Genomic DNA, 13,017 nt, shown 5'->3' on the forward strand with positions numbered 1-13,017 from the left:
AACTCATTCGAGGCTCATCCTGAGGAACGTTTTCCTCCACGGAATGCCCTTGATTTCCATTTGAACTCTCTCTAACTTCAGACTGTTTGTTTTCCTGACTCGGACTCAGACGTAAATTCTGACTTTCTCTTGGATTTGTTTCCAGTACATTGGATGTAGGATTTGCTACTGGTGTATCAAAACTATTTGATGAGTCAGAAATAATTGAATCATTCCCACCTTCAACTCCTTCCAGGTCTGTAGGTAAAATATGCTCAATGTGAACAAACCTAACCTGTCCATTATCAAGCATCTTGACCAAATATCTTCACCACTCTTCCTAGTAACCACTTTAACCATTTATGGTGATGGTTCTTCACTCTCACCTTCTGGTTTAATTTCACACTTCTCTCTCTTTTACTCTACCTCTATCATGATTCTCTTTCTGTCTTAATTGTGTCTCTGCTACGGACTGTGCCAAATTTTGTTTTAACAATGAGAATCTGGTTTGTGGCTGTCGTTTGAGAAACAACACTGCTGGTGTTCTACCAGTAGCTGTGTGAGGAGTATTATGATACGTTATTCGAAAATTAGCCAATTTGTGGTCCAGTGACAACTGTCGTTTCTTAGGTTTTGGATCCAACCTTTGTTTTATGAGGGCACGTTTTACAATTTGTAGTGTGCGCTCTGCTGCACCATTCGAAGCAGTGTGGTACGGTGGAACCTGGGTATGTTTCACGCCATTTTTGCTCGTGAACTGTGCAAATTCTTCTGAATGAAATTGTGGTCCATTATCCGAAACAATTTCTTCTGAGAGGCCAAATGAAGAAAATAATCTTTGCAAAATGTCCAATGTTTTACTTGTTATTTTCCACATTGGAAACACCTCGACCCACTTCGAATGACTATCAATCACAATGAACAATTGTTGTCCTTCTAACTCAGCAAAATCAATATGTAGCCTTTGCCACACCCTGGGAGGCCATTTCCATGGCTGTAATGGTACTGATGGTGGTTGCTTGCTTACTGATTGACATGTCGTAGACTGACTGACGATGTACTCTATATCTTTATCAAGACCTGGCCACCATAAGTAACTGCGTGCAAATCTCTTAGTCAAGCACATTCCCAGGTGCTGGTCATGGAGGTCTCCTAATAATTTGGACCTAAATTTATTTGGTATAACCACTCTTGCACCCCACATGAATCAATCTTTATCGACTGATAATTCATTCCTACGAATGAAGAATGGATGAATATCTTTGTCTGTTACCTGGTTTGGCCATCCGTTTGCAATATACTCATACACCTTTGACATAACTGGGTCACGTTTGGTTGGCCTCCCAATCTTTTCAGCTGTGACTGGCAGTTCATCGATGTATGAAAAATAGAAAAATAGAACACCTCTTCTCTATCGAGAGTACTTAAGAAAATGGCCCTAGAAATAGTGGATGCATTGGTGATCATTTTCCAGCAGTCTATCGACTCTGGATCAGTTCCTATGGACTGGAGGGTAGCTAATGTAACACCATTTTTAAAAAAGGAGGGAGAGAGTAAATGGTGATTATAGACCAGTTAGCCTGATATCAGTCGTGGGGAAAACGTTGGAATCAATTATTAAAGATGAAATAGCAGCGCATTTGGAAAACAGTGACAGGATCGGTCCAAGTCAGCATGGATTTATGAAAGGGAAATCATGCTTGACAAATCTTCTAGAATTTTTTGATGATGTAACTAGTAGAGTGGACAAGGGAGAACCAGTGGATGTGGTGTATTTGGACTTTCAAAAGGCTTTTGACAAGGTCCCACACAAGAGATTAATGTGCAAAATTAAAGCACATGGTATTGGAGGTAATGTATTGACGTGGATAGAGAACTGGTTGGCAGACAGGAAGCAAAGAGTAGGAATAAACGGGTCCTTTTCAAATGGCGGGCAGTGACTAGTGGGGTACCGCAAGGTTCAGTGCTGGGACCCCAGCTATTTACAATATAAATTAATGATTTAGACAAAGGAATTGAATGTAATATCTCCAAGTTTGCAGATGACACTAAGGCAGTGTGAGCTGTGAGGAGGATGCTAAGAGGCTACAGGGTGAATTGGACAGGTTAGGTTAGTGGGCAAATGCATGGCAGATGCAGTACAATGTAGATAAATGTGAGGTTATTCACTTTGGTGGCAAAAACAGGAAGGCAGAATATTATCTGAATGGTGACAGATTAGGAAAAGGGGAGGTGAAACGAGATCTGGGTGTCATGGTACATCAGTCATTGAAAGTTGGCATGCAGATACAGCAGGCGGTGAAGAAGGCAAAAGGCATGTTGGCCTTCATAGCGAGAGGATTTGAGTATAGGAGCAGGGAGGTCTTACTGCAGTTGTATAGGGCCTTGGTGAGGCCACATCTTGAATATTGTGTTCAGTTTTGGTCTCCTAATCTGAGGAAGGACATTCTTGCTATTGAGGGAGTGCAGCGAAGGTTCACCAGACTGATTCCCGGGATGACAGGAATGACATATGAAGAAAGACTGGATTGACTAGGCTTATATTCACTGGAATTTAGAAGAATGAGAGGGGATCTCATAGAAACATATAAAATTCTGACGGGATTGGACAGGTTAGATGCAGGAAGAATGTTCCCAATGCTGGGGAAGTCCAGAACCAGGGGTCACAGTCTAAGGATAAGGGGTAAGCCATTTAGGACCGAGATGAGGAGAAACTTCTTCACCCAGAGAATTGTGAACCTGTGGAATTCTCTACCACAGAAAGTTGTTGAGGCCAGTTCGTTAGATCTATTCAAAAGGGAGTTAGATGTGGCCCTTACGGCTAAAGGGATCAAGGGGTATGGAGAGAAAGCAGGAATGGGGTACTGAAGTTGCATGATCAACCATGATCATATTGAATGATGGTGCAGACATGAATGGCCCACTCCTGCACCTATTTTCTATGTTTCTATGTTTCTATTTGTGGAATTCTTGACCCCAAAAATTAATGCCAAAGCTTCCCTTTTGATTTGCTCATAATTACGCTCACTGGCACTAAGAGTACGTGAAGCAAAAGCAATTGGTCTCTCCTCCCCACTACGTATTACATGAGAGATTACTGCCCCAACTCCATACGGAGAGGCATCACATGCTAGCTTGATCTCCTGAGATACGTCATAGTAAACTAACATGGTGCTCTCTACCAAGTTGGTTTTACACTCCTTGAATGCTGTATCGCATTCTTCTGAATACTTCCAATGGACCTGTTTTTTCAATAGTTCATTCAGTGGATGTAACACTGTAGACAAATTTGGTAGGAACTTCCCATAATCGTTCAAAAGACCCAAAAATGATCAAAGTAGGCATTCGTAAGATCCAACTTTGAGAAAATCTGACCCCCCCGCCAGTGTTGTGAACAAATCTTCTATATTTAGCAATGTATTGGGGCCATTACCCTCTAGAACCTGGTTTATAATCACCAGACAATCTTACCTTACCATCAGACTTAGATACAACAACAATGGGTGTAGCCCAATTACATCGATCTATCTTAGAAATAATATTCTCAGTCTCTAGTCTTTTGAGTTCTTGCTCAACTTTCTCCTTGAGTGCATATGATATGGAACGTGGCTTGTAGTAAACTGGTCTAGCGTCCTTCTGTACCCTGACACTCGCCTTGAAGCCTTGGATCGGACTGCCCGTTTCGCAGAACACCTTTGGATAATTCTTGATGACATCATCCTTTGACGCAAATCTCGTTTCAACACGAAAAATCTCACTCCAATCCAGCTTTAGTGATCCCAACCAATTTCTTCGTAGTAAGGCAGGCTTGTCTCCTGCCACTACTATTAGAGGCAAGCTCTGAACTTGATCCTTGTATTTCACCGGTACGGTGATACGACCTACCACCGGAATGTTCTCTCCAGAGTAGCCTCGAAGCTCTATCTTGGCTTTCTCCCATATGAAATCCTGCAATTTGTCGAGGTATAGCGACTCCGGTACTACACCCACGGATGCACCAGTGTCGATTTCCATGGGTATCTTGAATCCTGCAACATCTATGTGGATTATGATACTTTTCGAATTGCCGCCCATTAACCTCGTGCTCCTGATGACATTTAACTCTAACATCTCCTCGTCCTGTTGTTCTTCTTCCATGCTATGTGGTCTCTGGGGATTTCTACTCATAGCTTTGAAAGCTGGTTTACCCTTCAGTTGGCATGCCTTTGCAAGATACCCAGTTTGCCTGCAGAAGAAGAAACACTCTGCCTTCACATATGGACAACTTTGAGCAATGTGTTGTCCCAGGCACCAATAGCAGGACGTCAATGCTCTGTTCCCATTTCCAGTTTCTGAGACTTTGGGGCCCCACCACCTTTTACTTTGAACCTGCAGGTGATTCACCTCAGTTGTCTGATGACTGAAATTAGTATGAAATTCTTGGGAATATTGGTCGGCCATGCTCATCGACCTAGCTGTCTGACAAGATAAATCAAAAGTCAAGTTAGACATCGTCAATAACTTTCTTCTGATCGCATCATTTTTCATCCCACAAACAAAGCAGTCTCGCAATGCTCGGTTCTGAAAGTCTCTGAAATTACAGTGAATAGATAGCTTTTTTAATGCTACAATGTACTCTGATATTTTCTTCGGCCTTCTGATTTCGTATTCCGAAACGATAACTTTCAGCAATTTCTAACGGATCGGGGCTGTAATGTTGTTATAACTTCGTTAGAATCTGTTCCAGCGTTGTATCCTTTGGCTTGTCAGGCACAAGCAAATTTATCAGCATTTCATACAACTCGGACCCAACCTCAGTTAAGAATATAGCTCTTTTTCGTTCCAACACTGCCCGGTTATTGTCTTCATTACCGGGAATTTCGATTACATTATTTGCAGTGAAAAACATTTCTAGCTGATCCACATACGCTCTGAAACTTTCACGGTCGTGTTGAAATGCCCCCACATGCCCTATAACTCCCATAGGGGCAGCAATTTTGACTCTGGCAGTTTAACCAAGTGTGCTCGTAATTTACCTCGGATTTGTAGCTGTTTCCAAAAACAGAGAAGCTCTCAAAGTCTCTCTATTGGCTGGCTGAATCCTTCACCAACAAAAAATTCAGCTTTGTATTATCCGATTAGATCCCATTCTCTTCGCCAAATGTCATATTTTCAGAGAACACACATCAAGATGGCTGCAGGTTCCGGAAACCGCCCCTGCTGGTCAGGTGACCTGCTCTTTATTAAACAGCACTAGCTGCAGTAACACAGGCATCCACAGTGTGGCGCTACAGACATTACAGCCAGTTTAATGTAAAGTTTCATAAGGATGAAGCTCCTCCAAGGATTTAGTGGCTGACTGTATTGCACTGGTGTTACTGAGCAATGCAGACTGGGCAGAAATTCGACCTCGGGTCTAAAATGGGTGCAATGGGGAAAAAATTTACAGAGACCAATGTCCAAAGGATGCCTGAAAGACGTCTTACCTGACATTGGGTTGGACCATTTTTCAGGCGTCCCCAGGGCCTGTAGATTTTTCAATTTGCTTGGTTTGCTACTGTCACCGGGAGGTCGATTTAAAGACAAGTTTGGTATCCTGTGAGACGACATTAGTTGTGATCTAAGAGCTAAGATCACGTAACAGGGTGAGCCGCGAGAAGGCTGTCATCATCCACCCCAGGTCCGTAGATGAAAACAATGGTTCTAAAGGGGAGCCTGGTACTTGTCAGGTGGCTCTTTTTCACATGTGAGCCTAGACAATGAGTGTTGACAGATCATTCAACCATGGGGGATAGTCATCATAGGCAGTCCCTCGGAATCGAGGAAGACTTGTTTCTACTCTAACAATGAGTCCTTAGGTGACTGCACAGTCCAATACGGGAACCACAGACTCTGTCACAGGTGGGGCAGATAGTCGTTGAGGGAAGGGGTGGGTGGGACAGGTTTGCCGCACGCTCCTTCTGCTGCCTGCGCTTGGTTTCTGCATGCTCTCGGCGATGCACTTCCTCCACTTAGGGCGGTCTTTGGCCAGGGACTCCCAGGTGTCAGTGGGGATGTTGCATTTTATCAGGGAGGCTTTGAGGGTGTCCTTGAAACGTTTCCTCTGCCCACCTGGGGCTCGCTTGCCGTGTAGGAGTTCTGAGTAGAGCGTTTGTTTTGGGAGTCTTGTGTCGGGCATGTGGCCCGCCCAACGGAGCTGGTCGAGTGTGGTCAGTGCTTCGATGCTGGTGATGTTGGCCTGGTCGAGGACACTGACGTTGGTGTGTCTGTCCTCCCAGGGGATTTGCAGGATCTTGCGGAGACATCGTTGCTAAATCAATGCTAAATCAGCACTGACTGCAGATTAAACCTGGGACCATCCTGGTCTGTATGGCTCAGTACTGTACTGTGCGACGCATTTACCAACTGAGCCACGGTGAGCCTGATGCAGTACATTCTTGATCACAGCTTGTTGTCGGGGAGTTCAGATTACACAGGTTTTGCTCTTGCCAATTATAATGTTCCTCGACCCCCTTTGGCTCCTGGCATCCACGTAGCACCCTCCCAGACATCATTCACTTTAGCTCCAAGTGATATTAGATTCTAACTTATAGGCACTTCTGTCCTGTGGGGGCTTACATTTACAAAAAGAACACTGTTTCAAAAACTCACAATACCTGTATCTTCAATCTGAAAATGTGTAGCTTTCTGGTAAGAATCAATAGCTACTAAAGGGATTGGACTGTGTTATTTGTGAAGTGAACCTTTCAGAAAAGGTTAATGAGGGTCACTCACTCGGTTTTCTGGGTGCTCCTGGCACAAAGAGCACTCTTAGGATTAGTTAATAGACTTTTTAGCTACTATCTTACATCATTAACCCTTAACCCTCTCCCAAAGCTCTTGGGACACGTCAGTCCAAGGAAACTAAATAATGCAATAATAATCTCCTGCAAAATTATCAAATATTTTTGCCATTCTAATAATGCTAATAAATTTTAAATGAAGTGGTGCAATGTTGAAGGGCCAACGTGGTGGTCCCACATGGAGCAGTGGGACATGGGAATCAGGCAATGGTCAGAACACTCTCCAGTGACCCCTGTTGGAATGTGCTCACATCGAGCGAGGACAGGATCGAGCTCGGCCACTGTCGTGTAGCCTGCTGAACCACTCTGTCTGCGCTCACAAGTGAAGAATGGTCACTTGTGCAAGGTAGCTGCGAGCGCCTGACAGCCAAGGAACCCTAGCATGGGTCTGTGCCTTAAGGAGGGATGAGGAGTAAAATGGGGGAAGGGTGGGGGGGAGGGATGTAAATAACTAAATCGGATTTTCCTTCGGAATACAGGGGATCGTGCTGCAGTCTGCCAGCTCATGGTGGCGTTAGGGTAACATGATTGCCATTCCAGGTATTTTTAACTCAATATGTATACCACAGAGAAAGAAATAAAAAATATCTGATAAAAAGGTAAAAGAAAAATAAGTAAAGGCTTTCATTTCTACAGCGCCTTTCATGACCTCAGGGTGTCCCAAAACTCTTCACAGCCAATGAAGTGTTGTCACTGTAATAATGTAGGTAACACAGCTGCCAAATTGCACACCACAAAGAGCAAGCAGGTGTTGGTTGAGGGATAAATGTTTCACCAGGATAACTTTCCTGCTCTTCATATAGTGCCATGGGATCGTTTATGCCCATCTGAAGGAGCAGACGGGGCTTCAAAAGACACCACCTCTGACTGTGCAGCGCTCCCTCAGTAGTGCCAACCTAGATCATGCTCTCCAGTCTCTGGAGTGAGGCTTGAACTCACAACCTTCTGACTCAGAGGTGAGAGTGCTGCCCACTGAACCAAGACTGACATTGGGTAGTAATTGCATTGAAGGGTTCAGATCATGTTACCTATATCCTGGGATGAAATTATAACTGCTGATGGATAACGTTGGGAGCCAGAACCCTGGCTGATTTTTCCCCTCCCTCATCCGGGGATATTGGCTAAGATCAGCTAACTCAGCTGCCACAACAGTTTATGCATTAGACACAGTAGTTCCCCAGTGACTTTGTGAGTAAATGCATTGCCTGGTAAGGTACTGAGCCATTAAGACCAGATGGTCCCAGGGTTGACCCCAGTCTGCAGTGGGTTGGCTGATCTCAACTAGGGTGGTGGTAGGGACATTACAACTGGCCTCACCAGCCATGAGCTATGAAGCAAAGTATCAGCCAGAGTTTCCGCTCCTGATCACTCTCCAGCGGACTGTGGTGGAGAGTATGTGTGTGGACAGTAAGTAAGGACTGGATTGAGCTGAGCTGTGATACCCTCCAGAGTCATCATCATCATCATCATAGGCAGTCCCTCAGAGTCGAGGAAGACTTGCTTCCACTCTAAAAGTGAGTTCTCAGGTGACTGAACAGTCCAATACGGGAATTACAGTCCCTGTCACAGGTGGGACAGACAGTGGTTGAAGGAAAGGTTGGGTGGGGAGTCTGGGTTGACGCACGCTCCTTCCGCTGCCTGCGCTTGGTTTCTGCATGCTCTCGGCGACAAGACTCAAGGTGCTCAGCGCCCTCCCGGATGCTCTTCCTCCACTTTGGGCGGTCTTGGGCCAGGGATGTTGTACTTTGTCACGGAAGCTTTGAGGGTATCCTTGAAGCATTTTCTCTGCCCACCTGGGGCTCGCTTGCCGTGTCGAAGCTCCGCATAGAACACTTGCTTTTGGAGTCTCATGTCGGGCATGCGGACGATGTGGCCCACCCAACGGAGCTGATCGAGTGTGGTCAATGCTTCGATGCAAAACTGGTCCACTTGCATGTGTAAACATGTGATAGGTCTGCACACGCACAACCTTTTTAAAAACACGACAGACATAAACTTATTTGCCAGGGTTTTCCCACTTCTGTGCTTGCCTGCTTGCAATTTTCTGGTCATTAAAATGAATGGACAAAAAAATTATGGGCTGGCGAGTGCAGAAGCAGAAAACTCCAGCCATCCTGTCTGGCGTTCATCCTTGAAAATGACCAGGTGACTATCAGGGAAGCCAGTTTATCTGGTGGTCACCCCAATGGAGAATGGGCACTTGGGCAGGTGCTGGAATGCTGCTGTGCCTGTTGCACTGTAGCCCAGCAAGGTCCGGGAGGGCACTGAGCACATCGAGTCTCATCGCCGAGAGCATGCAGAAACCAAGCGCAGGCAGCGGAAGGAGCGTGCGGCAAACCAGTCCCACCCTCCCCTTCCCTCAACGTCTGTCTGTCCCACCTGTGAAAGGGACTGTGGTTCTCGTATTGGACTGTTCAGCCACCTAAGGACTCGTGGTTAGAGTGGAAGCAAGTCTTCCTCGATTCTGAGGGACTGCCTATGATGGAGGATGATGACATGTAAGTGAGGTAAGTTTCCACATGACTTATATCATCACATGTGTGCCCATAAACAAAGCGAATGATAAAAAGTGGAATGACCATTGTTTAATGGTGAAATGACAATACATCTTTAAATGTTTCTGCAGCCAAAAGAGCTGCTGCCATATCACCAGAACTATGGATGATTTTAACATTTCATTTCCACCGTTATTTGTGCTCAAATGTTGGGAAATATTGTTACAGGTTTTACTCTATTTTCTCTCTCTTTTCCTCAGGTCTCTATAGCAACTATTGATTCAGCTGCCCGCTGCCTCTGATGAGCCAATCGCGCGGCGGCTTGTTGGGCGGTGATTAAAGCGGCTCGCCATTGGACAGGCGGCGAGCGGCGGTGGGAGGAGAAGAGTCAGGCAAGATGGCGGACAGGACGGCGGTAGACATTAGCAAATTAAAGGTAAAGGGAGCTGAGGGCCGGGGCCGTGGGGCAGGGGCAGGGACAGGCCGAGCGGTGTCTGTGGTCGGGGCGAAGACCTGGTGACTGTATCCCGCGCTTCACATCGACTGAGCGGGCAGCCGCCGTGCGTCAGCCTGCCCGTTCTAATCCCCTCGGGATTCCGCTGCCGAGACCTGTGGGGACATTGGCGGCGGGTTTTTTCTCCGTCTCTGAGGGCGGGGTTACTTTTCTCTGCTGTTTCAAAGTTCCCCGATCAGTTCCGCCACGTTAAGTGTACGGGGAATGTCCCGCGTGCCGCATTGAGCAGAAACACATGGCCCCCACCATGGCTCAGTGCGCCACCCGGGGCAGGAAGAGCCCAGGTCTGTCTGGGCCATGTTTAGTCTCAGCTTGTGCTGTGTACTACAGCTCATTTACACGGGATCTCATTCCCTGTGAGTGCAGGTATATAAAGCACATTAGGCTTTATAAATAGGGGAATTGTACAGGAGGCAAGAAGTAACATAGAAAATAGATGCAGGAGTAGGCCCTTCGAGCCTGCACCACCATTCAATAAGATCATGGCTGATCATTCACCTCAGTACCCCTTTCCTGCTTTCTCTCCATACCCCTCGATCCCTTTAGCCGTAAGGGCCACATCTAACTCCCTCTTGAATATATCCAATGAACTGGCCTCAACAACTCTCTGCGGCAGGGAATTCCACAGGTTAACAACTCTGAGTGAAAAAGTTTCTCCTCATCAGTCCTAAATGGCCTACCCCTTATCCTAAGACTGTATCCCCTGGTTCTGGACTTCCCCAACATCGGGAACATTCTTCCCGCCTCTAACCTTTCCAATCCTGGTCAGAATTTTATATGTTTCTATGATATCCCCTCTCATCCGTCTAAATTCCAGTGAATATAAGCCTAGTCAATCCAGTCTTTCTTCATATGTCAGTCCAGCCATCCCAGGAATCAGTCTGGTGAACCTTTGCTGCACTCCCTCAATGTCCTTCCTCAGATTAGGAGACCAAAACTGAACACAATACTCAAGGTGTGGCCTCACCAAGGCCCTGTACAACTGCAGTAAGAGCTCCATGCTCCTATACTCAAATCCTCTCGCTATGAAGGCCAACATATACAAACCATTGGTTAATCCACAGCTATGATACTGGGTGTAGTTTTGGGTGTCAGATTGAAGCTATGGAGTTAGTGTAGATTCATAAGGATGATGCTGGGGATGGGAAACTTGAGGGACTAGGCACTATTTTGACTGTAGCAGAGAAGTTTTAGGAAGTGATTGAGTAGTGGTTTTAAAAATTATGAACAGCTCCAATGGGATGAGTAGGAAAAGGCTATTTCCTGTGGCTGGGTGTTGGTGATGGGTCACCAATTTAAAATCCTCATTTTGAGAGTGAGGAGAGAAGTTACACATTTCTTTAGTTACACATTTCTTTAGAGTTGCAGCATGGAATATGTAGCTCTGGGAGTGGTTGAGGAAGAGATGGGGCTATGAGGAGAGAGGGGGGCAGTGGGATTAGTTTGGGATTGATACAGGGCTATGGGGAGAGAGCAGGACAGTGGGATTAGTTTGGGATTGCTATAGGGAGAAGTTGGGGCAGTGGGAATAGTTTGGGATTGCCCTCTAGCAAAGAGCCAGCACGAACCTGAATGGTGGCCTCTGATGCTGTAAACCTCTATTTGATGTTTAAAGCTGTACTGATGAGGTTAGTCTAGTCTCTCACTATTTAATTACTTTTTTCATGTTGCTTTAGTTGACTGAACTGAGACAAGAATGTGCTTCAAGAGAATTGGATACGAAAGGAAACAAGCAGGATCTCATCCAGAGACTGCAGGCTTACCTGGAAGAACATGGTAAAATCATGATTGCTATTTAATCACACACATTATATGGACCTTTTTTTTAAAAAAAAAATAAAGTTAATCTAGGAGTTTATGAAGGATTGCAAATTCTTGTTTCGTTTCACCAAAGTGTGTTCCACTTGCAAAATATCCCATTGAGATCCTGTGTTGCAAAACATTGCACTGAATTTCAATATCATAAATTGGCTGATCTCTGAATGAAGGGTGGTTGAGTCATTACAGGTAGTCATCTGGTTGGGGCCAGTTGATCAAACTGCTTATGCTTCCTGGTTATAATGTCATTTGATTCCCACCTGTAACTAATCTTTGTTGGAATATTGTCTTGTAATGGTTTTACAGTGATTTAGTATTCTCTAAACTTGTTCTAGGTTCTAAAAGCATTAGTATATTTTGATTTATGAAAGTGAAGGATTACTCTAAGTTCACTTTATTTAAAAAAAATAGAGAACACGTATGCAATTGTGTCTCCGACAATGCTCTTTTGGGTCAGGTTCAATGATGAATATAATGGGTGCTTTATTGTGTGTAGATAAAGTTAATCCATGGAGGTAGAACAAAATGCACAGACAAGTGAAAAGCAAATTTAGGACTTCACACGAAGAATGATCAAGATTAGGAATGGGCTTTCAGTTAGGGTAGTGAAGGCAAAAGTTCACTTGATTGAAGAGACAGTGGGATGCTTAACAGGACTAGGTGTATTAGATGAATAAGCTAAAATGGGCCAAATGGCTTTCCTTGTCTGTATTTATCTTGCAATCTTGTGTGTATCCTTGTACTGTGTGATTGCAGTTCTTGTAGCCCATCCCTGTTGAAAGTGACCACTTTAGAAGAGTGAGGGTGGGAGCGAGGTTTTAATTTTTCAAACCGTTCTGCTTTGACCCATAGTCTGCTACATGTGGATTTCTACTATGCATTTTTTCAGTAGATTGCATTAGTGTGTGTATATTGATGTTCTGGATTATTGTTCGAATTTAATTATTCACAATTTATGGCTTTTAAAAACACTGCCTGTGAGGCATACTCCTTTAACTTAACCCGGTGTGCTTTTTAAAATAAAATCTGAAGATTGGTTTTGGGGAGGGGGTAATTCTAATGCTCCATTCCAAGTGTTTTCCATCGATTCGGACGGTTTTGCTGACTGCCTCAGTGTGATATCCAGATGTTTAACAGGCCACAACAGTAGAAAGATAAACTGGAAATGCATTAACCCATTATTTTCAGATCTTGACTGACCTATGCACTTTTTTTTGTTCCGACAGTGGAGAGCTTGACTAGGCTACGTTAACCAGTCATTTAGTGATTGAAATAATCTTTTTAATCATAAAATATCTGGGGCCGAATGCTAAAACATTCAAATACTTTTATAAAGAAAAACTAGCCAGAAAAGATTAGAATTAGCTCTGCTCTCTTGCATGTTACTGTT

General features: G+C 44.6%; 2 protein-coding genes across 3 annotated transcripts in view; both read left to right on the plus strand.

Moving 5' to 3' along the window:
* Window positions 1-9,671, plus strand: part of pan2 (poly(A) specific ribonuclease subunit PAN2) — a 121,148-nt gene extending 111,477 nt beyond the window's left edge. Inside the window, exon 26 of the mRNA XM_070869676.1 lies at window positions 9,556-9,671. Coding sequence (XP_070725777.1) covers window positions 9,556-9,575 — 20 coding nt within the window. The 3' untranslated portion in view covers window positions 9,576-9,671. The remainder of the gene's footprint in view (window positions 1-9,555) is intronic.
* Window positions 9,629-13,017, plus strand: part of sarnp (SAP domain containing ribonucleoprotein) — a 33,836-nt gene continuing 30,447 nt past the window's right edge. For both annotated transcript variants that reach the window (XM_070869686.1, XM_070869687.1), the window contains exons 1-2: window positions 9,629-9,731; window positions 11,486-11,585. In XM_070869686.1, the coding sequence (XP_070725787.1) occupies window positions 9,693-9,731; window positions 11,486-11,585 (139 nt within the window). In that variant the 5' untranslated portion in view covers window positions 9,629-9,692. The remainder of the gene's footprint in view (window positions 9,732-11,485; window positions 11,586-13,017) is intronic.

This window comes from Pristiophorus japonicus, chromosome X (assembly GCF_044704955.1).
Source record: "Pristiophorus japonicus isolate sPriJap1 chromosome X, sPriJap1.hap1, whole genome shotgun sequence".
Lineage (NCBI taxonomy): Eukaryota > Metazoa > Chordata > Chondrichthyes > Pristiophoridae > Pristiophorus > Pristiophorus japonicus.